Below are 23,049 nucleotides of genomic sequence, written 5' to 3'. Positions count from 1 at the left end.
TCTGTGGTTCTTATACTTCGTAAACTACACTGGACAGCAAATGTGATTTACTTACTATAAATCATAAAAGGGCCAAAAGACTAGGAAAGAAAAGTAATTTTAGAAATGCAAAGATTACCTGAATGCATTCGTTCTATAATGATGGATTGATGAGGTGGAGGCTGAAGAAAATGTGAGGCATGAGAAATTGCAAGGGCCAGACCAGAACCAAGTGGATTCTAAAAAAGAAAACAATATAATTAACTGTACTGATACTATTCTTGCTCTAAAAACCCTTATAACCATGACATTAAACTAAGAAGTCTCTTCCTGATACACATTTTGACAAATTTAAAAAAAAAAAAAAAAAGCCAGCTTGGTCTACAACAGCTAGTTCCAGGACAGGCCCCAAAGCTACAGATATACTCTGTCTTGGAGGAGAGAAAAAGGAGAGGAGGGGAGGGGAGGGGAGGGGAGGGGAGGGGAGGAAGCCGGATGTGCTTAGTTGATATTTTAAACATTTAGCTTCCAAAGATAGAATTTATTTAAAAATATAAGAATTTGTGTAAGCTAACATTTATTTGAAACATCATTTACCATTCTAGACTTGTTGGAATTTTTGTTATGTGCAGCAAGATTCACTGCTGGAGGATCAATGACTGAGCCTGGAAAAAGCTGTGCAAGTTCAGCATTAATCACAACAGAAACTGCTTCATTGGGGGGAGTCAAAGGTGGAGTCATGAAAAGTGGTGTTGTTTTTGGAGTAGGTGGAATAACATCAGATGGATGGATGAAAAATCCAGGGGCAGCGATAGGGTTGGAAGGCACAGAGTTGTGAACAGGGCCTGCTGCTGATGCTGCTGATGCTGCTGCAGCTGCTGCAGCTGTTGTCTGGTGCAACTTGGCTTCCAGCTTTGCTTTCTGTAAAAGAAACAAAAGCAACACCTATAGAAGAATCCTGACTACCTAAATTGTGAAGAACACTCTATAGTTATATAAAAAAGTTAGACAAGATAACTAAATTCTAGTTATGTAAAGATAAAACTGGACTTAACAACACATGAAGTACTGCCTCAGTAGGATATGTCTTGAAATACTGTCTTATTAGGGAACTAAAATTTGATCAAAAGATGAAAACCAAGCAGAACACTTAAATGTAAAGAAAAAAACCAAGTTATGCTATAAATGAACCAAAAATGGATTCAGTGATAATTTATCTGATATAACTTCTCATGAGGAATTTGTACAGGTTGCACTTAGTCAGGAGTTAAATCTATAAACCATGTTATTATTGTTGTTATACTTAGAATCAATTTAATGTAATTGATCTTTATAATGTCCTACATTCACTATTTCATGAAAACAGTAACCATTAACTTTACAATGTTTCTCCAGGAGTGTTTAAATATAAAATAAAATTAACTTTAAAACTGAACAAAAAGTATCATTTTCTCTTAATCATGTATTAAATAAAATGCATTCATGTAACTTTAATACATCCAAATATATCACAAAGACTTTACCTCAATTTTTTGTTGAAAACGATTAACTCAGATTGGACAATCTACTTCCTTTATGAAAATAATGGTCATTTTTACAGTACTTTTCAGCTTTTGAAGTTTAGAGACAGCATGAACAAAGAGCCAAATAGTCTCCAACCTGTTGCTGAAGCTTCAAAAGCTGCTGCTGTTTCTCTTGCAGCACCTGTAGCTGTTGCTCGGCTGAAGCCATTGCATGAGAGAGAGACTGCAAAGCTACCTGGGCTGCTGAACTCAGGGCTGTCGAGGCTTCCCCAACTGTCCCAGATGATAGTCCACCTACTGCAGGAGTAACCCCGAAGGAACTCACTGGCATAAGACAAGGGAAAAACAAACAAAGACACCAGGATGAAGAAAAGTCTCACAGAGGTACATGGTGAAAGTACATAATTTGACATTAAAGCTATATTAAACTTAATTAAAACTATATTTAAACTTTAAAAATAAGAAAGGCCGGTGGTGGCACATGCCTTTAATCCCAGCACTCGGGAGGCAGAGGCAGGCGGATTTCTTTGAGTTCGAGGCCAGCCTGGTCTACAGAGCTAGTTCCAGGACTGGCATGAAAGCTACAGAGAAACCCTGTCTCGAAAAAACAAAAAAACAAAACATAAATAAATAAATAAAAGGCTTAGATTTTATTCAGTGTCAGGACACTTGCCTAAAAGGCTCAGAGAACTGAATACAATCCCCACTATCACCATATACATATGAACACTGCAATGTGGTGTTACTAAAACTGATACTCAAGTTCTAAGAGGGTCCTAGAACAAATTCCAAATCAAACTTTTGAGTCACTTATTTTTCACAAGTTCACAAGTATTTCTGGTACAGAAAAAATCTGCACATGATCAAAATAATCAAATAATCTTATATAACATGAACATAAAATGTAACAGTATCATTAGTTTTCTTATACACTGAAAACCCTCTCTTAGTCTTGAAAAAACACCCTACTTAGTGGGGTGTGATACACACACCTACAATCCGATTCAAACAGAGCAGGGCAACATAATGAGATTCGCTGCAAGAATCATGTCAAATTTTGCCAGGCAATGGTAACGCACGCCCTTAATCTCAGGATTCTAGAGGCAGCGGCAGGAAGAGCTCCAAGAGTTCAAGGTAGCCTGAGTGAGTGCCAGGAAAGTTAGAGAAAACCTGTCTCAAAAATCGAAAGAAAGGAAGAAAGGATGGAAGGAAGGAAGGAAGGAAGGAAGGAAGGAAGGGGAGGGGAGGGGGAGGTAGGAAGAGAGAGAGAGAGAGAGAACAAAGGAAAGAAGGGAGGGAAAAAAGGATGACAATAAAATTTAAGGATATTAATTAAACAAAAGAAAGATGCTTAATTCCTCTTTTAAACAAAACATATTTCTTGTTTGGTCTGCATGTATGTCTGTGCACCAGGTGTGTGCCTGGTATTACAGAGGTCAATAGAGTCTACAGAAGCAGATATAAAGACAACATGTATGTATACTAGACTGAATCTTGAATCTTCACAAAAGCAACAGCTGTTCTCAAATGCTGAACCATCTCCCAACCTTCATCTCCATATTTTGATCTGTAGACTAGACAAGAGATAAAGACTGAAGAGAATGTTTTAAATCCTGGCTTTATTAATTTTGCTATAAGAGAATATACATACAACCTTATTTTCTATTTCCAGCTCATTGGAACTTCAAACGGAGAAAAATATGTTTTATAGAGTCAAATCTAACCCAAATTACTTATTTACAAACATTCTCACCAGTAAAAGCAAAATTTGACTTTTTCAATGTAGCTCATCAATATAGTATAAATGAACACTTTTTCCATTCAATACTTATACATTTTGAAAATCTGATGTAAAAGCTTAATTTTATAACTTATTCTACCACATTAACATAATATAAAAGGTCAGTCTAATACAGTTAATATTTGTATTATTACAGGCCTTTACTAAAAAGATTCAATGGAAAAAAGTAACTATTATAATGACAGTATACTTTGTATATATCTCTAAATGATGCTCTTTTTTATTCTTTGGTTTTCTCAAAACAAGAGTATTTCTATGCAGCTTGAGAAGTCCTGAGACTGCTCTGTAGACCACACTAGCCTCCATCTCAGAGATCCACCTGTCTCTGCCACCTGAGTGATGGGATTAAAGTGTGTCATGCCCTGTGCCTAACTGAAATCCATAATAAATTACAACACTTAACAGATTATTAGATACATGAGGTAAATGTCATGACTCCAATCCTCTGATGATAAACAATGACACAGTAAAGAGCTAAGAGCTTCACAAGAGGGGATAACCAAAGATACAAAGAATAATTTTTCAGACATAATATTTAAGCTCACAGTAAAGAACTGGGTATGGAACCCGAGCCAAAATAAACATGCATCTTATCTAAACTCACTAAATCAATAAAACAGTAGAGCTAATTAAGCAAAATACTACTGTATTATTATGTGTATGAGATAGTGTTATAATCTCATTTATAGATAATGAATCTAAAGTGAGGAAGCAGTACTCAATCAATTTCTACAAGTGGGGAACATAACAAAAGCTATGCATGTCAAAAAATAAACATAGTACATGTAGACACTACCTATTATAAGGGGGAAAAAAGAAATGATTCCATTGCTTGCTTCACAAGAGGGGATAACCAAAGATACAAAGAATAATTTTTCAGACATAATATTTAAGTTTTTTTGTAGCTTGATCTGTATATGTATGAGTATTTTACCTAAATATATGCGTATACATACCATGAGTGTTGCGAGTACCAATGAAAGCTAAAGTGATGTCAGATACCCCAGAACTAAAGTTACAGGTGGCTGTGAACCATCCTGAAGGTGCTGGAAACCAAACATGGGTACTCCTCACCCTGAAGGTGCTGGAAACCAAACATGGGTACTCCTCTGCAGGAGCAGCCAGGGCTCTTTACCCCCTGAGCTATCGCAATTACCCCAATACTTTCACATTTTTTATTTTTTTTTCTTTAAAATATTTATTTATTTATTATGCATACAATATTCTGTCTGTGTGTATGTCTGCAGGCCAGAAGAGGGCACCAGACCACAGATGGTTGTGAGCCACCATGTGGTTGCCGGGAATTGAACTCAGGACCTTTGGAAGAGCAGGCAATGCTCTTAACCACTGAGCCATCTCTCCAGCCCACTTTCACATTTTTTAATGTCTTCAAAACATTAATGATTCAAACGCAAATTTTCTTAAAACTAAAAGTATTGATTCCTAATCTTATGACAGGTTCCAGGAGAAGATCATGGTTTCCATGTTAAAAGTTTTCTGTAAGCTTTATGAAAAGACTACAGTGTAAGAAAACAAAGCAATCTTGACGTTACCAAAACTTCCATTTATATATATGTATTTTAAATCTGAAGTGTCATCTTCATACATAAACTAAACTTTGTTTATTTCCACAATAAAAATGTACAAAGCAAAATTTGAAGGAAAACATACTTAAAATTAACTGATAAATTCTTTTAAAACTGTCCTTTCCATATTCAAATCCAGGATTATAAACTGAATTCTCCTATTGTTGGTAGTTTTTTTTTTAATACTATTGATATTTTTTTATAATCTGCTTCTTTGACAGGACTAGGAACTTAATCCAGATTTTTTGTTTTGGTTTGTTTGTTTGTTTTTTGAGACAAGGTTTCTCTGTGTAGCTTTGGTGCCTGTTCTGAAACTAGCTCTTGTAGACCAGGCTGGCCACAAATTCAGATTCACCTGCCTCTGCCTCCTGAGTGCTGAAATTAAAGGCGTGCAGCACCACCGCCAAGCTTTAATCCAGATTCTTACGCACACTTGGCAAGTGTTCTACCACTGAGCTACACTAGGCCTGTAAGATTAAGGAAGAGTTTGAAGTGGCAATGGCTTAAATAAGATTACTAGTTAAGTCAGTTCAAGAAAGATCCTATCCAAATCCTTCTGCAAAGGAAATACAGACTAAGCCAAAATACAAATTTTCTTTATTTGTTGTTTTTGTTTTTGAAGACAGGATTTCTCTGTGTAGCCCTGGCTGTACTGGAACTCACTCTGTAGAACATGCTGGCTTCGAACTCAAGAGTTCCACCTGCCTCTGTGTACAAGTGCTAAGATTAAATGTGTGTACCACTACCACCAGATTAAAATACAAATATTCTTTATTATAAAATTTTTAATTCTTTTTGCCGAAATAAACATACATTAATCCTAAAACGTTTGGGGGGGCACACAGAAAAAATTTAAATAGCAAGCATCTGCATGACTTACAGGCATAATTGTTACGTGTGGAAGTTGCTTATCTAATCAATACCAACACATACTTACCACAATCATACAGTGTTCATCACTGCAACACTTCCAAGACCTCACTAAGACAAGCTCTTGTTATAAAGCCCAGGCTGGACTCAGTATTCCAGTGATTATAGGCAGGCAAAACACAACTGAAACTACCATTAATTTAAGTATAACAAGAAACATCAGGATATCAAAATTATAAACTAGCTATCATCTGATTGCTGAAGATGAATATGGAAATATTTATCTACCTTACTCTTCTGTTTTCATTCTGGTTGATATTTCCCATAATAAAAAGTTCCTAGAAATGTATGCACATATAAAAATAAACGGTTTTAAGGAAGTACATTACTGGAAATGGAAAAATCATGTACTGACCTTGAATGCAAAAACTATTCATGGTATTCCCGCCAAACATATCTCTCTCTCTCTCTCTCTCTCTCTCTCTCTCTCTCTCTCACCTTCTACTTACCATTCAGAAGATCTAAAATTTACTTATGTAAGTTTGGATTTAAATAGCTTCATATCATTCTTGTACAGCACGACACAAAGAATGTAATAAAAGAAGGTATATACCAGTAAACGTACTTGCATCATCCCTTTCTATTCTGGTTCCATCACTAGTTGACACGCAAGTAAAGTGCAGGGGTTCAACCTCTAAAAGTCCAGTGAGAGATGTGAAACTTCCCTCAGCAGCTGTGCAACTACTGACTTTTCCATTTCCTAGTGCAGAAAGGAAAACCTCATAATGCAAGAAGATAATCTATACAAGGCATGAAGTAACAATAATCATGACTGCTATACCAACAATGTACAAACATCACACACTACTTTAACAAAAGGGACATTAAGAAAAATCTATAAACAAAGATACTAGTTCCTTCATATAAAAGCAGGGCTGAATAAAAGTAAAAGAAACTTACAGCATGTATCAAACTGAATCTCTTAAGCAGTAAAATTCCAGTGAAATAATTGCAACAACAACAAGAAAAACAATCAAATTGGACCATGAGTTGCTTTAAATTTTGAAAACAACTTTTTTGTGTTTTAATATTTGCAAATTTCACTATAAAGTATCTTTAGTATGCACTTCTGAAATACTCAAAATTCTGAAACTTTTTTGACCACTAACATGATGGACAAAAGTTTCAGTTTTGGATTTTCAAATTACATATATTCAAAGTTGTTTTTATTTTTGAGAAGAGGGACAAAGAAATTAATACATTACATCAAATGGTTTTAATAGTGTTCTGAAGACAAAAGAGAGTAGCTACAATAAAGAGATGGTAAGTTAAACTCAGTATCTAACATTAAGACAGATGAATAAAATACAGAACTATTTGTGTTCTATAAAAGAGATCGGTACCTGAAAGAACATCTGATAAATCAATTTCATCTGACTGGACACCAATGCTGTTATTGTATACATTTTTACAAGAAGAGCCACTCATCTCCAAGTCAAAAAGGACTGGATCAAATGGGGAGCTGTATAATCCATATCTGATAAATGAAATAATGCAGTAAATAATTTACTTCTCGGCCATTTAATTAACAAATTACCTGTTTTGTTTCAAAAGCAGTTTGACTAAAAGGGGCAACAAATTCACTCAACACCAGAGAAAACTACATTCAAAAACACTGTCCAGAAGCCAATAAACAAGATTGAAAGAAACTGGTGCCAAGGCAACAAGACTGCTGTCTATGCCTGAGGTAAGGAAGGGGAAAAAACAAAAAAGAAACCACTCCTTTCTCCCATTCCCTCACTACAAGGACAAGAGATAATAAAAACTTTAAGAAAAATTTCATGAAAATCAGGATTTATAACTAAACATACTAGAAAAGCGGTGGTCTAAATAAAGAAATTGCCCAACTTAAAAGCTGAAAACCATGGGCTAGAAAAATGACTTAATGGTTGAGTGCACTTGCGGCTACTACAGAAGACCAAGGTTTGGTTCCCAGCACCTGTATGGTGGTTCACACAAACATTTGTAACGCTAGGTCCAGGATATGTGCCACCCTCTTCTGACATCCACAGGAACCAGTTATGCACACAGTGAACATATGTACACAAAGGCAAAACACTCACACATATAAAGTAAAATCTAAAATTTTTCTTTAAAAGATGAAGACCAGGAAAAATTATAAATCCAAACTTTAAGTTATTTCACTATAGGAAGATTTAAAGAATTTCAGGTAAAAGTAACAAGTGATTTACATAATTATACCTATAAAGTTGTACCATTAATAAATTATATTACATGCCTCTTGCATTAGCAAAGCAAAGCATCTTTGTTAAATATAGGGCTGAAAAGATAGCTTAACAGTTAAGCACACTGGCTGTCCTTCCAGAGAAGCTGGGATTGATACCCAGCACACAAATGGCAGCTCACAACCATCTGTAACTCCAGTTGCAGGGGATCCAACTCACTTTTCTAGCCTCCATAACACTGCATGCATGTAGTACACAGATACAACATGCAGGCCAAAGAAAACAAAACAAAAAACAAAAACAAACAAACAAGAAAATATACAACTTTAAAAAATATAATTAGCCCTCTGAATAAACACCATGAAATGTTACTAATGGCTGAAGGGAATAGTGGCAGAGAAAACATGAGACTAGTCACATTTAGAAGAATATTTTGCACATCATAAATAAACTTTTTAAGGTAAAACACTGTTTCAAGTGTACCTAGCATGACGCTTTGAAAGAAAATGGTCCCCAAAGAGCGCAGCACTATTAAGAGGTATGGCCTTGTTAGAGGGTGAGCTTTGAGATTTCCGACGCTCAAGCTATGCCCAGTTTCAAAGTTCAATTCCTGCTGCTTATGGATCAAGATGTAGAACTCTCAGCTCCTTCTCTAGCACCATGTCTGCCTGCACAATGCTATGCCTCCCACCATGATGATAGTGGAACAAACTTCTGAACTGTTAGCTAATCCCATTAAATATTTTCCTTTATAAGAGTTGCTGCGGTCATGGTGTCTTGATGGAGGAAGGTCATTGGTTAATTAATAAAAAAAACTGCCGTTCCGTTCATCACTACAGTGTCTCTTCACAGCAATCAAAACTCCAACTAAGACACCTAGCAATTAGCAGTTCTGTGTGCACTGTTCATAATTTAAGATGTTAAACTAACCTTGTTTGAAGTAGTGCCTCCAGCGGTGTCAGCCTGTCCTGCAACTGTCTGGACACAGCAGTGAGTAAAGCTGCACAAGCCGTACTGCACCCAGCCAAGTCTTCATCCTTAACGTAATTTAGCAGTACAAAATACCAATAGACAGAACCTAGAAACAACAACAGAATCAAGCCTTTTGCTCCTTCTCCACCATATAGAACTTCAGTTTACATATTTATAAATTCAGCTACCTATATTAGAAAGATAGCTCCTTGTTCTGGAAAGATATCTTTAACAATTTAGGAAGAAAGAACAAAAAAAATTCTAGAACACTAATAATATAAACAGCATCCTGAGGAAAAGTCTTAGATTAAGAATTTCAGGACTGGTAAAATGATTCAGCAGGTATGGGCATTGTCCCACAAGCCTGACAGTTAGCTTAATCCCCTAAATCAACACTGTAAGAATGCCCTTAAGCCTCCATGTATGCAGTGTGGCATTCACACCATCCCATCCACAAATACAGAAATATTTTCCTAAGAAATCTAAAACATTTTTCAGAAGGTATATTAAATCAAACTTTTGTTAAGAGTACATTAATATGCCGGGCATGATGGAGTATACCTTTAATCCGAGCGCACACACACACACAGACACACACACACACACACACAGATTAAAAGGCTAAATAGGCATTCCTTCACAGTAACAGCAAAAGAACACATACAAAAGTCTCTTTTACTTTTTTTACTTTATGCATGTATTATTGGGGGGGACAGCTTTGCAAATCCCGTTTTGATAACTACACTTATTGTTAGAAAGTATTTCTATAGAATCCTCACTGGGCCCTTTAGGGGAACTCAGTTTGCCACAGTCACTTGCAATAATATAATATATACACACATGCAATGGCAGCTCAACTATTTTATTTATCTATGACATCTCCATAGAATTTTTTGGCATTGCAGTTGTGACACATGATCTACAGTCAGTAAACAACTAAACAATTCAATAATTTTAATGTTATTGTCAAGATGACTTGAAACTACCTGTGCCTCTTATCTACTGATGGTAATTATTATTTTTTAAATTACATTTATTTACTGTGTGTAAATGTATGTGCTTGTGGATACAAATGCCACAGCACAAGTGAAGAGGTCCGAATATGTGTACAGGGAGTTAGTCCCCCCCATCCCAAGGTGGGTTTCAGGGACAGAGCTCAACATATCAGGCACAGCAGCCAAGTGTCCTGAATTACAGACTCAACTCACCTGTCCTTCCTATTATTAAACAGAAAGTTTATGCAAAAAGAACCACAGTTACTAACCCCTCAAGAAATACATACAGGGCTGGTAAATTGGTTTAGTAAGTATAGACCTAATATACATGATGGGAGACCTAAATCCAAACTCTAAGAACACATCTTTAAAAATGGACATGATGGCATGCTGGGGAGATGCAGAGAGGAGGCTCATTAAAATCCACAGGACATCCAACTTAGTCTAATAGTAAGGCTGGAGGCCAATGAGGGACTAAAGAAAGATTCTAAAGGAAGACAGACAACATTTAAGAGAAATTATACCTGAGAATCTGATGCCCCCAAATGCACCTATACTCATAAGTAGACCTATACACAAACACAAGCACACACAATACCAAAGTATGTACTAATTACATGTACTAATTACATTATTCAGTATAACTACTTGTTATTAAAGTAAGTTTACATACATACCACCAGTTGCTGCTGCTGGCAAAAAGCACATATTATCAAGTAAAGCCTTCAACAGAACAGATCCAAATCCAGGCTGACAGGGGTCACATTTGCCATTACTGGAAAATCGTTTATTAAAAAAGAAAAATATTAAACACATTTTTTATGATTTAAATTCAACCATAAACTTGGCATAACACTTGAAAATTTAAAAAAAAAGAAGTCAAGTTACCAAGAGGTTTATTCCCCGAGTTAGATGACTACAGTTACTAAAAGAAGAGCTAATAAGCAGGTATTATTCCTCTCAAATACTTCCTAGACAGTTAGGTGATGTTAGAGGACTTAGCAAGACAAGGAATAAGGTGGTGAACAATCAAGCCGTAAGAGTGGGGGAAGGGCACCACTCGAATTCTCACAATTACAGTTATTAAAGTCAGCAGATTTATTTAACATTGCATTTTACACCAAAGACCCCAAATTCTTTAGTAACTGTTCAAAACTTACTCATGGATTAGATGAGAATTAAATCACATCATAGACCCCCAAACCATAGGCACAATTAAAAGTATGCTTTGAAATAAAAACATACCAACCTAATGCACAAGGCTAGAAATCGGGCACATTTATGGGCTATACTTCGTCCTGCCTCGAAGAAGCAAACACGTACAATGTCTGAAAGACATTTTCGTGTTTTTGAAAGTAGGCATTCATTTCCCTCCTTTGAGCTGCAAAATAAGAGCAAACACACAGACTCATTTGGTCTCTGAATCTTAGCAGTCAAGGGATAGGTATTAAGGTAAGCAAAATCCTAATTATTAACCTGCCAGGTCCATTTGAATGGACTCCAGCTAACCAGCAGAGAGCATCCAAAACAAGACTCTGAGCGTGTTCTGTGACTTGCCCGTCATCTGATCTTCTACAAAGAGTATTAAGAAGTTTCTCATGGAATTCTGAAAACTGTAACATGGCACAACGCTGAACCCTAAAAAGAGATATACAGTATATTTATACCAGTGAAAACAATCAGACTACTGCTATACAACATAAAGGGTTATACAGTGACTCATTTAAAATAATAAATATCAGCTGGGTGGTGGTGATGCATGCCTTTCCTTAACCCTAACACTTGGAGAGGCAGAGGCTGGCGAATCTCTGTCAGTCCAAGGCCAGCCTGGTCGACAAAGTGAGTTCCAGGACAGCCAGAGATATAAAAAAAAAAAAAAAAACAAAAACAAAAAAAAAACTATTTCAAAAAACAAAAACAACAACAATAATAAAAAATTAAATTTTCAGGATTAGGTAGTTCAGTAGCAGAGGACTTGCCAGCATTATTAAGGACATAGGTTCAAAGCAAAAGAGGAGAATAAAAAAAAGGATAAAAAGGCTTTTAAAATAGTCTTATGTGAAATACAGAACTCATAGGGTGTTTTAAAGAAAAACAAGCTTACAATGTGATCTAACAGAGTGTAGCTGAGACCTCAAATCATGCTTCTTAAACTTCTTACCTATTCCTCATACACAGTAAGTAATACAATGACCAGAAATAAATTACTGAGCACAATTAAAAATATCCTCAGAGACTGTAATTTACTTAGAGAATGGGAAAGCAAGCAAATACTTCTGGGTGAAAGACATTCAATCATGTGTTTATTTGTATTTTATTGTTATAATACTAGAATCTCCACATGTGGTGAGGCATACCTTAAATCCAAGGAGGTAAGAGTTGGAGGCAGGAGAATCAGTTCAATGTCAGCCAGGAAGTACCTGAGACTTGAAACAACAAACAGAAAAAAGAATAGTAGACTAATGAAATGTGATTACCTTTCCTTAGAAATTGAAGTTTTCTTAAATCTCCGAATGGTGACAGAGACTTCTTGAAGTAAGTCACAGCCCCGGAGATTTTCAGACTTACGAGTGCTTCCTGCGTTTTCATTTTTAACATTAGATGATTTTTCCTAAACATACAAAATGAAATAATTTAAGATAAATGAAACTAAAAATATAAAATAAAAATAGATTCTAAATAACAAAAAATGCATTCTAGATTAAACTGGTAAATGCCTATTTTCCCACAAAATTTTAACAGGAAAAATATAGTCAAGATTTTAAAAGCCCAACAAGCAAAAATTATACATCCAAAACTTCGAGTCTAGTCCCCAGCTACAAAAATACAGAATTATTTGGACTATCTCAGAGTTACTTTGAGGATTAACTCTAATAAAGTCCTTGAAAAACTAGAAGGCCTATGCAAATCCAAAGTGATGAGGGTGTTACTAATAATATTGTTAATGTTTCTAAACAATAATAATAGTAAAAAATGTTGGTAATATTACTTTAAAAGTGTGTTACTTTTGTTTAAGTTGCATTTGCTTAACTCTGTAAAGCTGTGATAATTTAACTGTCTTGAACACCTGAAGGTCTAATAAATATCTGAATGGCCAATAGTGAGGCAAGAGAAAGGATAAGCGGGACTGGCGGGCAGAAAAAATATACAGGAGAGAACTGGGAGATGGGGTTCAGAGTAGGATCTCAAGAAGAAGCAGGACATCAGGGACCCACCACCCAGCAACACAGCAATCCATGGAGAAAGAGTAAGAGTTAGAGAAGTAAAGAACAGGAAAAACACAAAGACCAAAGGGTAGACGGGATAATGTAAGTTAAGAAAAGCAGGCACAAAATACGCCAAGCTAAGGCCAGACATTTATAAATTAGAATAAGACTCTGTGTGTGATTTATTTGGGAGCTGGATGGTGGGACCCCCAAAAGAGTCCAAAGAGTATAACATCATATTACTACAAAGAAATAACTCCCAAATATAGGAAAATCCACATTCAGACAAGTATGAAGAAAATTAGCCATGAAGATCAAGGCTGTCTCTAAAATTATTTAGCAGCAGCCTTCTCAAAAGGTCATATAAACAATAAAGCCCTGAGTTTAGAGGGAATAGTTCTAAAATTACTGCCTATTGAATGAGCACAGTTTTAAAAGCTAAATTATTAGCTGGGTGGTGGTGGCATGTGCCATTAATCCCAGTTCTCAGGAGGCAGAGGCAGGCCTGGTCTACAGAGCTAGTTCCAGGTCAGCCAAAGCTATGCAAAAAAAACCCACTCTGGAAAAACAAAAACAAAAACAAAAAAAACAAAAAGGAAAGAAAGAATAGCTAAATTATTTATCCAAAGTTAATTCAAAACATGTTTCTTGATTATAATTATACATTTTTTGATTTCAAGGCAGAGAAAAATTACCAAAAGACCGAGCAGCAAACAAACCATTAAACAAGATAAGCAGGCCTTCCAACAAATCTCAGCCATAGCATTGTCCTGTTCAAATATAGGATTCATACCTTGCCTGCTGCAACCTTTGCCAAGAGAGAAGCAAGTGAGTAGCCCTTGTGACCCTGGTGTTTCAGAGATGGAAGTCTCACAACAGGACGCATGCCACCGCTACACATCTCATCTGTTCCTCTTTCATTAACTGCTTTGACGTGAATTAAAAACGAGCGGTATTTCCCTCCTGCCATACCTGAAGGCGTGGAGAGATAAAGAACTTATTGCCAAAAAGTAAGCTTTTTCATCATTATAGAGCAAGGTAATACTAAATTTACAAAAAGAAAAATATACAAAGCCAGAAATTCCAATTTATACTTTCTGATTACATAATGGAACAATTTCAACACGACAGCAAAATAAATAAAGCTTTATAAGAGTCTAAGAGAGAAAATTGTGCCAGATATTGGCAGTACACGCCTTAAGTCACAGCACTCAGAAAACAAAGATCTCTGTGAATTCAAGGACAGCCAGGGCTGTTACACTTAGAAACCCTGACTTCAAAAATAGAAAACAAGAAAAAAAAAGTTGACTATAAATATCATTTCACATTATCTATTCCAATGAGAAAATTTTTGACTATAGAAATCATTTGGCATATGTTGTTCTAGTGACATTATTTATTTTAATGGTAGAATTTTATATAGAAAACACAAACAAAAGTAAATTGTTTATAGGGGAGAGGACTACTGTCAACAAATGACTACGGTAGAATGTGGTCTAAGATCGATCTAGCCATCTTTAATTCATTTTTTACATGCACTACTGTTTCGCCTGCGTGCATTCCTGGAACTGGAGTTATAGAAAGTTGTGACTTGCCAACTGGGTGCTGGGAATTGTAACTCGGTCTTCTGGAAGAACAACCAATGCTCTTAACCAATAAGCCCTATCTCCGGCCTTAGTCTTTTTAAAATTATTTTCATCTTTTAGTTATGTGTAAGTGTGTGTCTGAGTTATGTCCTTATGCAAGTGAGTTCAGTGCCTTTGGAAGACAGGTGTTTAAAGTCGTGTAAATGGAACTGTATTGAACTCAAGTCTCTTAACCACTGAGCCACCTCTTGAACCCTTATCTAAATTTCGTATGTCCATACATATATGTATGTAAAAACAGACACAAACCATTTTAATTGTTATAGTTAAAAATCAATGACATACTTTAGCTCTGAGCAGTGGTAGTGTACGCCATTAATCCCAGCATTTGGGAGACAGAGACAGGTGGATTTCTGTGAGTTCAAGGCTAGCAAGTCCCAAGATCAGAGCTACAGCGAGAAACCCTGTCTCAAAAAACAAACAAACAAACAAACAAAAAAAAACAGAAAGAGGGAGAGAGCGGGGGAGAAAAGTAGGTAGGTTGGTTTTCTGAAAGAAAAGAAACAGTTTTGCTTTAACTACCAGGTTTTGGGTAGTAACTGCCCTCTTAAGGCATGTGATAAATACCTTCTTGTGGTTCAGTTCTTTCTCATATAAAATAGTGCCTACACCTTGGAGTTAACTAAAACTCGTGTAAGAAAGAAAGAATTCAATAGTTACTAACCTTATAATGCAGTCTCATAGATCCCATCTATAATGTAAAATATCCTCAAATAAATATACCTAACAAACCATCAAACTGATGCTATACTACGTACTAAATCTTTTAATAGCATCAATAACTACCACTATTTTCCACATTTCTGCGTGCTTCTAAGTGCTGGACTATACTAAACATATTTCTTTCTGACCTAAGTCGCCCTGGTACTGCTATACTCTACTGTATAGTCTACTGGGATCTGACATGACTCTCCACCTCAATCCTCCTTCTTCAAGCTTTCCTTTGACGCAACTCATAGTTTTACTCTCCTGTTAAAATTTTACAATCACAGTTCTATAATTTTAAAGATCATGAGGGCCAGGTATGGTAGTGCAGACCTTTAATTCTAGCACTCTGGAGGCAAATGGCACTCTGATTTCCAGTCCAGCCTGATCTACATAATGAGTATCAGGATAGTCAGGGTTACATAGAGATCCTGCTTCAAAAAAGGAAGGAAGGAAGGAAGGAAGGATGGATTGTGGGATCATAGAGATTAGAGAAGAAAAAAAAATACTGCCAAACACTGTCTTTGCTGAGATATGAAATGTAACGTGTCCCCATTTAGTCTAACCACTTTTTCTTTACAATGCTCATTTATACTCTAAATAATACAACAGATTTGATTTTTTTGTACAACTACCTTCCCGAATGAACCCATAAACATCATAGGATCTCACATCTTTTATGAACAAATGACATATAGTCATGAAGTACAATGAAACTTGTATATACAGAACTTACCTTTCTCTGGGGGTGTATGTTTCAAAACCACCCACTGGGTGATGCTGAACCCTATATATACCATGTACTTTCCTAAAACACAAAACTGCAAAGAAGCTACGTAACCCTATCTCACAGACACATCAAGACCCCCAAAACCTAGAATCAAAATTTCACATAAATAGGTATTTATGATAGCTGATAACCTCAAACATAGGAGGCTAGAAGTTTGGTGGGTTTTTTTTTTTTGATTTATTTACTTAATATATATACAATATTCTGCCTGCATGTATCCCTGTGGGCCAGAAGAGGGCACCAGATCTCATTATAGATGGTTATGAGCCACCATGTGGTTGCTGGTAATTGAACTCTGGAAGAGCAGCCAGTACTCTTACCCTGAGCCATCTCTCCAGCCCCAAGACTAGAAGTTTTAATCAAAGTTATGAACAAAACGACATTTTTGTGACCAATTTTCAAAGCATCTTTTTATTATTCTGGTATTATTCATTCTGCTTTTATTTTAAAATAAGTTACTTTACCTTTAACAAGTTTGGGGCTTGTCAATGTCAACATCCCAGCATGACCTGATAGATCAAGACCACTAGCAAGCCATACTGGACCACACAGAATGTCTTCTTTATGATCCTCTAAAAATGGACATAACCTAAGACCTAAAGAGAAAAATACATATTTTTTCTTTCAGTGTATTATTGGAAATCCAATAAAGATATACACATCCCATTTACATGATACCACCACACAAAATACAATACATAAAACGTGTTCAAACAAAATCATCATCATGCTAAGGAAGTATAATCAATCATCTATGTTATGTGTTGTTTACCACTCTCATTTTATATTTCACCTTAATTTTCAAGACAGGATCTACAGAATCATGACTTGATTCAAATCACAAGGTATTAAGTAGAACGCAAGTATTAGTGCAGCTATATTTCAAAGATGAACTGAAAGTTACAGCACATTGCCAAAGCAGAATATAGGTTACTTTTTAATCATATCTTAAAACCAAGCTCTTGCAAGCCACAAGGAAGTCTTTCCCAGGAGAACGCATTAAGACCACTATCCTTTACTGCGGGACAACAGCTCTGTGAACTCACACGGTGACTGCTCTACATCCATGCGCTGCATTTCTTCACTCATGTCAACCAGAGACGGGTTCCCATTTTGTTCCACTTCAATGTTAAGAGCTGGAGACAAAGGAAAGGTGATCTGCCTATCTACTGCTGTTTCTAGAGGATAAAAATATTAGTAAACTTAATTTTGCTTAGTATCAGTAATTTTGTGTCTAAAAATCTAAAACCTTCTGCTTAACAGGGACTATGACTTTCACCATAGTTAATATAAAATGGTTGGTGTCAAGAGGAGAAAATTAAACTCAATGATTTTATACTTTCTCCTCTACAAATGATAATAAAATATTTGCCTAAAGATATAAATTGTTGGCAATTAAATTAGAAGTTCTTCCCTAAGCTGCACAGTAGAAATACCCACAAAGCTTTTAAAATACCAATTGCCTAAGTCCTAGATTCATTACATGAAAATATCATAAGAATACATAGACAGACAGACAGACAGACAGACTCACCCCTCAATTAAGTATGCAAACATGCAAGAAATTTCTGGCAAAGGAAAATTTTCAGATTTGAATATTTGTACTCTCAGTGTTGGGGTGCCATTTTACACTCAATTTATTCTCAAGTTTTTAGATCATTTTTAAAGAAAAAAGGAAGGGGGAAAAAAAGAAAATACTGAAGAAGTCACATCTAGTTCCTACCATAATAAATCCACAAAAAAATTGGTATTATTTCTGGCATTACATGAAAGGCTAGCTTGACTGATTACTTTTAAATAGTAATTTCCAAAACTGTTTTTCTTGCCACCAAGTCTTCCTTAAAAAAGACAAAGCATAAAGCTAGCAGACACAGAAGTGGAACTAAAGTCACTTCACAAAGACTTGATTAAACTAATCACCATCATAAATTCTGCAAATTGCAGAGTTACTGGAAAATCTGAAATGTCCTTTCAATGACCCTAAGTAGGCCAACAACTATCAGGAGCAGGAAGAACCACCAAAACCACCAGTCAAGCGTCTGTAGTGACACCAACCACAAAACAAGGTCTTCCAACATTAACTGGGACCCCTCTTACCATTGGCTTTCCCTAGGCCTGGAGCCTTGTTCTTCAGCAGTGTCACTTGTATCTGGGGAACACTGGTGATGTTCGAGTTCAGAACAAATTTGAAGTCTACATGTCCAACCATACAGGCTTTAGGAAGAACCAATTCAAATACATGTTCATCCCAGCTGTTGCTGTCACAAAAGGTGAAAAATGTTAAGAAAAGCAAAAATCTTCCTCATACATAGTATCATCAACATCACATCACCTTTCCTATTCCTTGTTTTTTACATTCCAACAAATCCTGAGATGCAGGGAGCTCTAGACAAAACTAAGGTACAAAGACATAGCCTCAAAAAGAAAGGGAAGACAGAGGCTGAAGAGATGGCTCAGTAGTTAAAAGAACACTTTACCAGAGGACCCAAATTCATCTGCAAGCACTCATACTGGGCAGCTCATAACAACCACTATCTCCAGTAGAAAGACATTTGATAACCTTTTTGGCATCCACGGTCATTCAAACACATATGGCATACAAAAACAAATATATGCATAGGAATAAATAAAAATAAGCTCATGTTTTATTTTTAAAAGAAATTATTGTCAACCAAGTGTGGTGATGCACACCTTTAATCCCAGTACCTGAGAGGCAGAGACAGGTGAATTTGAGGCCAGTCAAGTATACAGAGTGAACTCCTGGACTGCCAAGGCTAACCAGAGAAATCCTGACTTTAAAAACAAAAGAGAGAGAGAGAGAGAGAGAGAGAGAGAGAGAGAGAAAGAGAGAGGAGGAAGGAGGGAGAGAAAAGCTATTTTCCATGAACTATAAAGAGAAGATAACTGTCTGACAAAAGAGAGGTGAAACCGAAACTCAGGGCAATGATTTTACCTTAGCAATCTGTATCTGCCTTGAGATTTGTTCATAACAACAAAGCCCATGACCATCAATATGGGATTCTATCATACATCAATTACCTGAACATTCCTGTACACCAGTTTAGATACATAAATGGGATCCTAGAAACTTCATTGAGAATCAGGAACTCCTTACTTCTTATATTGTACTGCTACCAATTCTCCTCTCTCATAGCAAAAGTAAATAGATAAGAAAATTCTATCCCTTCTACCTTTAAACTGTATCAAGACTCCAACTACTCTCTTCACTACCTCCATCATTATTTTCTTTTTTTTTTTTTTCAAGTTCAGACAAAGGCCCACAGGGTTTATCACATCATCGGAAGGACAAATAAGAAATGGAACATTTACAGTTTTGAAAGATTTAATGAGGCTTTTCCAAACACGCCAATAAAAGTTTATCTTCAAATGAACTATTTCCCCATGTGGAAAAACAATAAACAAAAAGAAATGAAGATAAATAAAACAACAAATGAAAAATAAAACAAAAACAGCGTAATAATGGTGCCTCCAGGGCATGGACTAAAGTTTCCCCATTCAAAGGAGGCAAATTACGTGGATTGTGTGGACTTACTGCTCAAGTCAGAATTTGTATGGTTTGTGGAGAATTTTTATTTTTTTTTCTTTTTGATTGTTTTTATTTTTATTTTTTTTTTATTTTTTAAATTTATTTATTTATTAAGGATTTCTGCCTCGTCCATCATTATTTTCTAAAGTAACATCTGCAGTTAAGCAACCAAGCTAAAATCTTTGCTTCCACAGCAATCCTACCTTCACCACAATCCACAACAATAACTACCTGTTATTAATTCCCAACATAGCCGGGCGATGGTGGCGCACGCCTTTAATCCCAGCACTCGGGAGGCAGAGGCAGGCGGATCTCTGTGAGTTCGAGACCAGCCTGGTCTACAGAGCTAGTTCCAGGGTAGGCTCCAAAGCCACAGAGAAACCCTGTCTCAAAAAAGCAAAAAAAAAAAAAAAAAAAAAAAAAGAGAGAGAGAAATCCTGAAGTATGAACTGCTGCCAAAGCTTTCCTGTGCCTCTAACACCCTCATCTCCTACAATTCAAAGCTGAACCTTACTTTCTACCACTCTACTATATTCTCCACCCTCCAACAACAATGATTTTCTTACTCTAAAAGTCATAACATACACTATGTCAGGGCTTTAAACTTGCACTGCCCCTGAAGCAGTATCTCTATACAGGGCTTTCTAAGGATGCTTTCTCTTGCCCACGTGCTTGATGTGCATTCATGTGTATTCTCCCCCCCTCCACCCCACGGCTAGTCTAATCACAAACATCTCTGAACTATGATTACAACATAGGATATATCTGCTCACTGTCTGATGCCCACTAAAATGTGACTTTTACAAGAATCATAGTACTAGTGTCTACGACAGTGCCTGTTTCTGCACACAAGTGTTTGAATATTTCTAAAGAAATCTGTGACTAAGTAATCAAATAACAAATAATAGATTCTCTCATTATATTATCCTACAACATGAAACAGTTTAGGAATATCCAAAATCAAATAATAAACAAAAGGGGGGAAAGTGATTAATACTAAAATACTAAGAAAAAATAATAACATAGCTGGGAATTACATGCTACATCTAACAAATCTAAGGCTCCTTGGAGGAGCTCAGTACCTGTCGGACTGTAATTTCCAAGTACGGGTGTGCTGAGCAGCATCTCCATGGTGCTGCTGATGCAGGTGCTGAGGGTGCCGTCTTTGCTGCTGTTCTTGCTGAACCTCTACCCAACATGGAGGAACAGTAGCTGAAAATCGTGGAGTCAGTGTCTCAAATCGAGTTAGCTCTACTAGAGATGTCAAGATTTCAAGTGTGAAAGGCTGGTCCACCAATAAATCAACTCCTTTACAGCAATGAATGTAGTATTTGAAACAGATTTAAAAAGAAAAGGAAAAGATGTTATTTTAATTCATGCTTTTTGTCTATTCAAAATATGGCATGCCAAATGTATAAAAGCAAATAAAGCAGGCTAAGGAATCTCTACTCCACACTAATTAGCACTGGCCATGGGACAGCTCAGTCAGCACACCCAAACCCAGTCTGTTAGAAATGGGCAAATATGGTATTAAAATGCAACCCACCTCACTTAGATCGGCGATTAATTTTTATAACATGCTATGTACAAAGCAAATGCAAGGTACCAGCAACTACATAAGAAATGTCATTTTATATAATCAATTAAATTTAAAACAGTCAAATGCTATTCTGACAGCAACATACATTTATAAACATAAAGATTAAACTAGTACTTCTCTTCTGTGACAGACTTCTAGAAACGCCAGTATTAAATAAAGTGAAAATGACCACATTCTATGCTACTGGTTCCTAAAGTTAACTAAATTAACTAGTGTTCATCAAGAATTTACTTTATATATAAGACAAAAACATCAGAATGTAAAACTGTAAAGACCTATAAAGAACATATACCAACTTCAGATACTACTCCTGTTTGGAATGTGTTCAACTTCTTCTATAAGGAAGGATAAGGGGGAGGAACTGAATTGCAGGTAGACAAAATCGGCCTCCACATCACAGTACTCTAGACTCAGACTCTCAAGGTGTTAAAGCTGTATACTACTACATCTAACTGTTAAAACACATTTTTCATTGAAAAAGTCTTAAGCTCCCCCAGGCACTGGACAGGTTTCTCTGTGTAGCCTCTGGAACTTGCTCTATAGAGCAGGTTAGCCTTGAACTTAGTGACCTGCTTGCCCCTGCCTCCAGAGTGCTGGGATTAAAGGTGTGTCACCACCACTGCCTGGCCTTAAGCTTCTTTTATTTACTACTTTTTAAAGTATTTTTTTTATCAAATGTTTTGCTAAAATTTTATTTTATCAAATATTTATAATGTGTATGAATGTTTGCCTGCATGTATGTATGTATACAACTTATGTGCCTGGTACCTGTGGAGGTCAAAAGAGGGTGTCAGATCTTCTGGAACTGGGGTTACAGGTTGTTTTGAGTCACTGTGTAGGTGCTGGAAATCAAACCCAGGTTGGCTGCAAGAGCAAATAATAAGTACTCTTAACCTCTGAGCCAACTCTCCAGCTCCACAGCCCCTATTCTGAAATCTCACTATGTCCCCTTGGTTGGCCTGGAACTCAGAGAGATCAACTGGCCTCTGACTTCTGAATAGTGGGGTTAAATACATGTGCCACCAAGCTTGGCTTAAACTTCTTTTAAGCAGTAGGGTAGGAAAATAAACTGTGGTGATACTAAGAGTTATAGAAGCAGAGAAGGATTAACTGCATATGTAGACGGAGCAGTAAAAGGCTTAGTACAAGGAAAGGAACACAGTTCAGTGAAAGAGAACTTCTTTGCTATATATAAAGCACAGGCTTTGATCCACAGCAGAGGGGAGTAGGAGGAAAAACCATGGACTGGACAAAGTGTGACCGAAAAAGGGAAAGGGAACCAAATGCTGTTGCATTTTTGTTTGTCAAGACCATGAAACAATTATATACTTAACAAAACAAGTTGGGGCTGGAGAGACAGTTAAGAGCACTGCTGATCTTCTCAAACAGACCATCCATATGGGAGAGACAACTGTCGACAACTCCAGTTGCATGCAATGTAATGCCCTCTTCTGGACCCCATAGCACCATGTATGCATGTGGTGCTGGTGCACAAACATATATGTAGGTAATATACACATAAAATAATTTTTTAAAAAATATTTTTAAAAGAAATCATGAAGTTTACCTGGGAACGGTGGCGT

At 36.4% G+C, this 23,049-nt stretch overlaps 1 protein-coding gene across 6 annotated transcripts in view; it reads right to left on the bottom strand.

Annotated features, from left to right (window-relative positions):
* Window positions 1–23,049, bottom strand: part of Birc6 (baculoviral IAP repeat containing 6) — a 187,690-nt gene that overhangs the window by 104,831 nt on the left and 59,810 nt on the right. For 2 of the 6 annotated variants that reach the window (XM_041631170.1, XM_041631171.1), the window contains exons 11-25: window positions 20,949–21,174; window positions 18,417–18,577; window positions 17,366–17,455; window positions 16,784–16,915; window positions 13,972–14,150; window positions 12,450–12,583; window positions 11,449–11,610; window positions 11,222–11,353; window positions 10,650–10,747; window positions 8,936–9,083; window positions 7,163–7,296; window positions 6,373–6,519; window positions 1,639–1,826; window positions 577–900; window positions 119–218 (exon numbers count right to left, since the gene is read on the bottom strand). In XM_041631170.1, the coding sequence (XP_041487104.1) occupies window positions 119–218; window positions 577–900; window positions 1,639–1,826; window positions 6,373–6,519; window positions 7,163–7,296; window positions 8,936–9,083; window positions 10,650–10,747; window positions 11,222–11,353; window positions 11,449–11,610; window positions 12,450–12,583; window positions 13,972–14,150; window positions 16,784–16,915; window positions 17,366–17,455; window positions 18,417–18,577; window positions 20,949–21,174 (2,355 nt within the window). Of the gene's footprint in view, window positions 1–118; window positions 219–576; window positions 901–1,638; window positions 1,827–6,372; window positions 6,520–7,162; window positions 7,297–8,935; window positions 9,084–10,649; window positions 10,748–11,221; window positions 11,354–11,448; window positions 11,611–12,449; window positions 12,584–13,971; window positions 14,151–16,783; window positions 16,916–17,365; window positions 17,498–18,416; window positions 18,578–20,948; window positions 21,175–23,049 lie in introns of all 6 variants that reach the window. The other 4 variants (XM_041631173.1, XM_041631174.1, XM_041631172.1 and 1 more) reach the window with 3 other exon arrangements.

This window comes from Microtus oregoni, unplaced genomic scaffold, assembly GCF_018167655.1.
Source record: "Microtus oregoni isolate MIOR12 unplaced genomic scaffold, Mior012 000036F_ref0000092, whole genome shotgun sequence".
Classification (NCBI taxonomy): Eukaryota; Metazoa; Chordata; class Mammalia; order Rodentia; family Cricetidae; genus Microtus; species Microtus oregoni.
The sequence above is the reverse complement of the archived record's forward strand: the minus strand, read 5'-3'. Positions and strand labels throughout refer to the sequence as shown.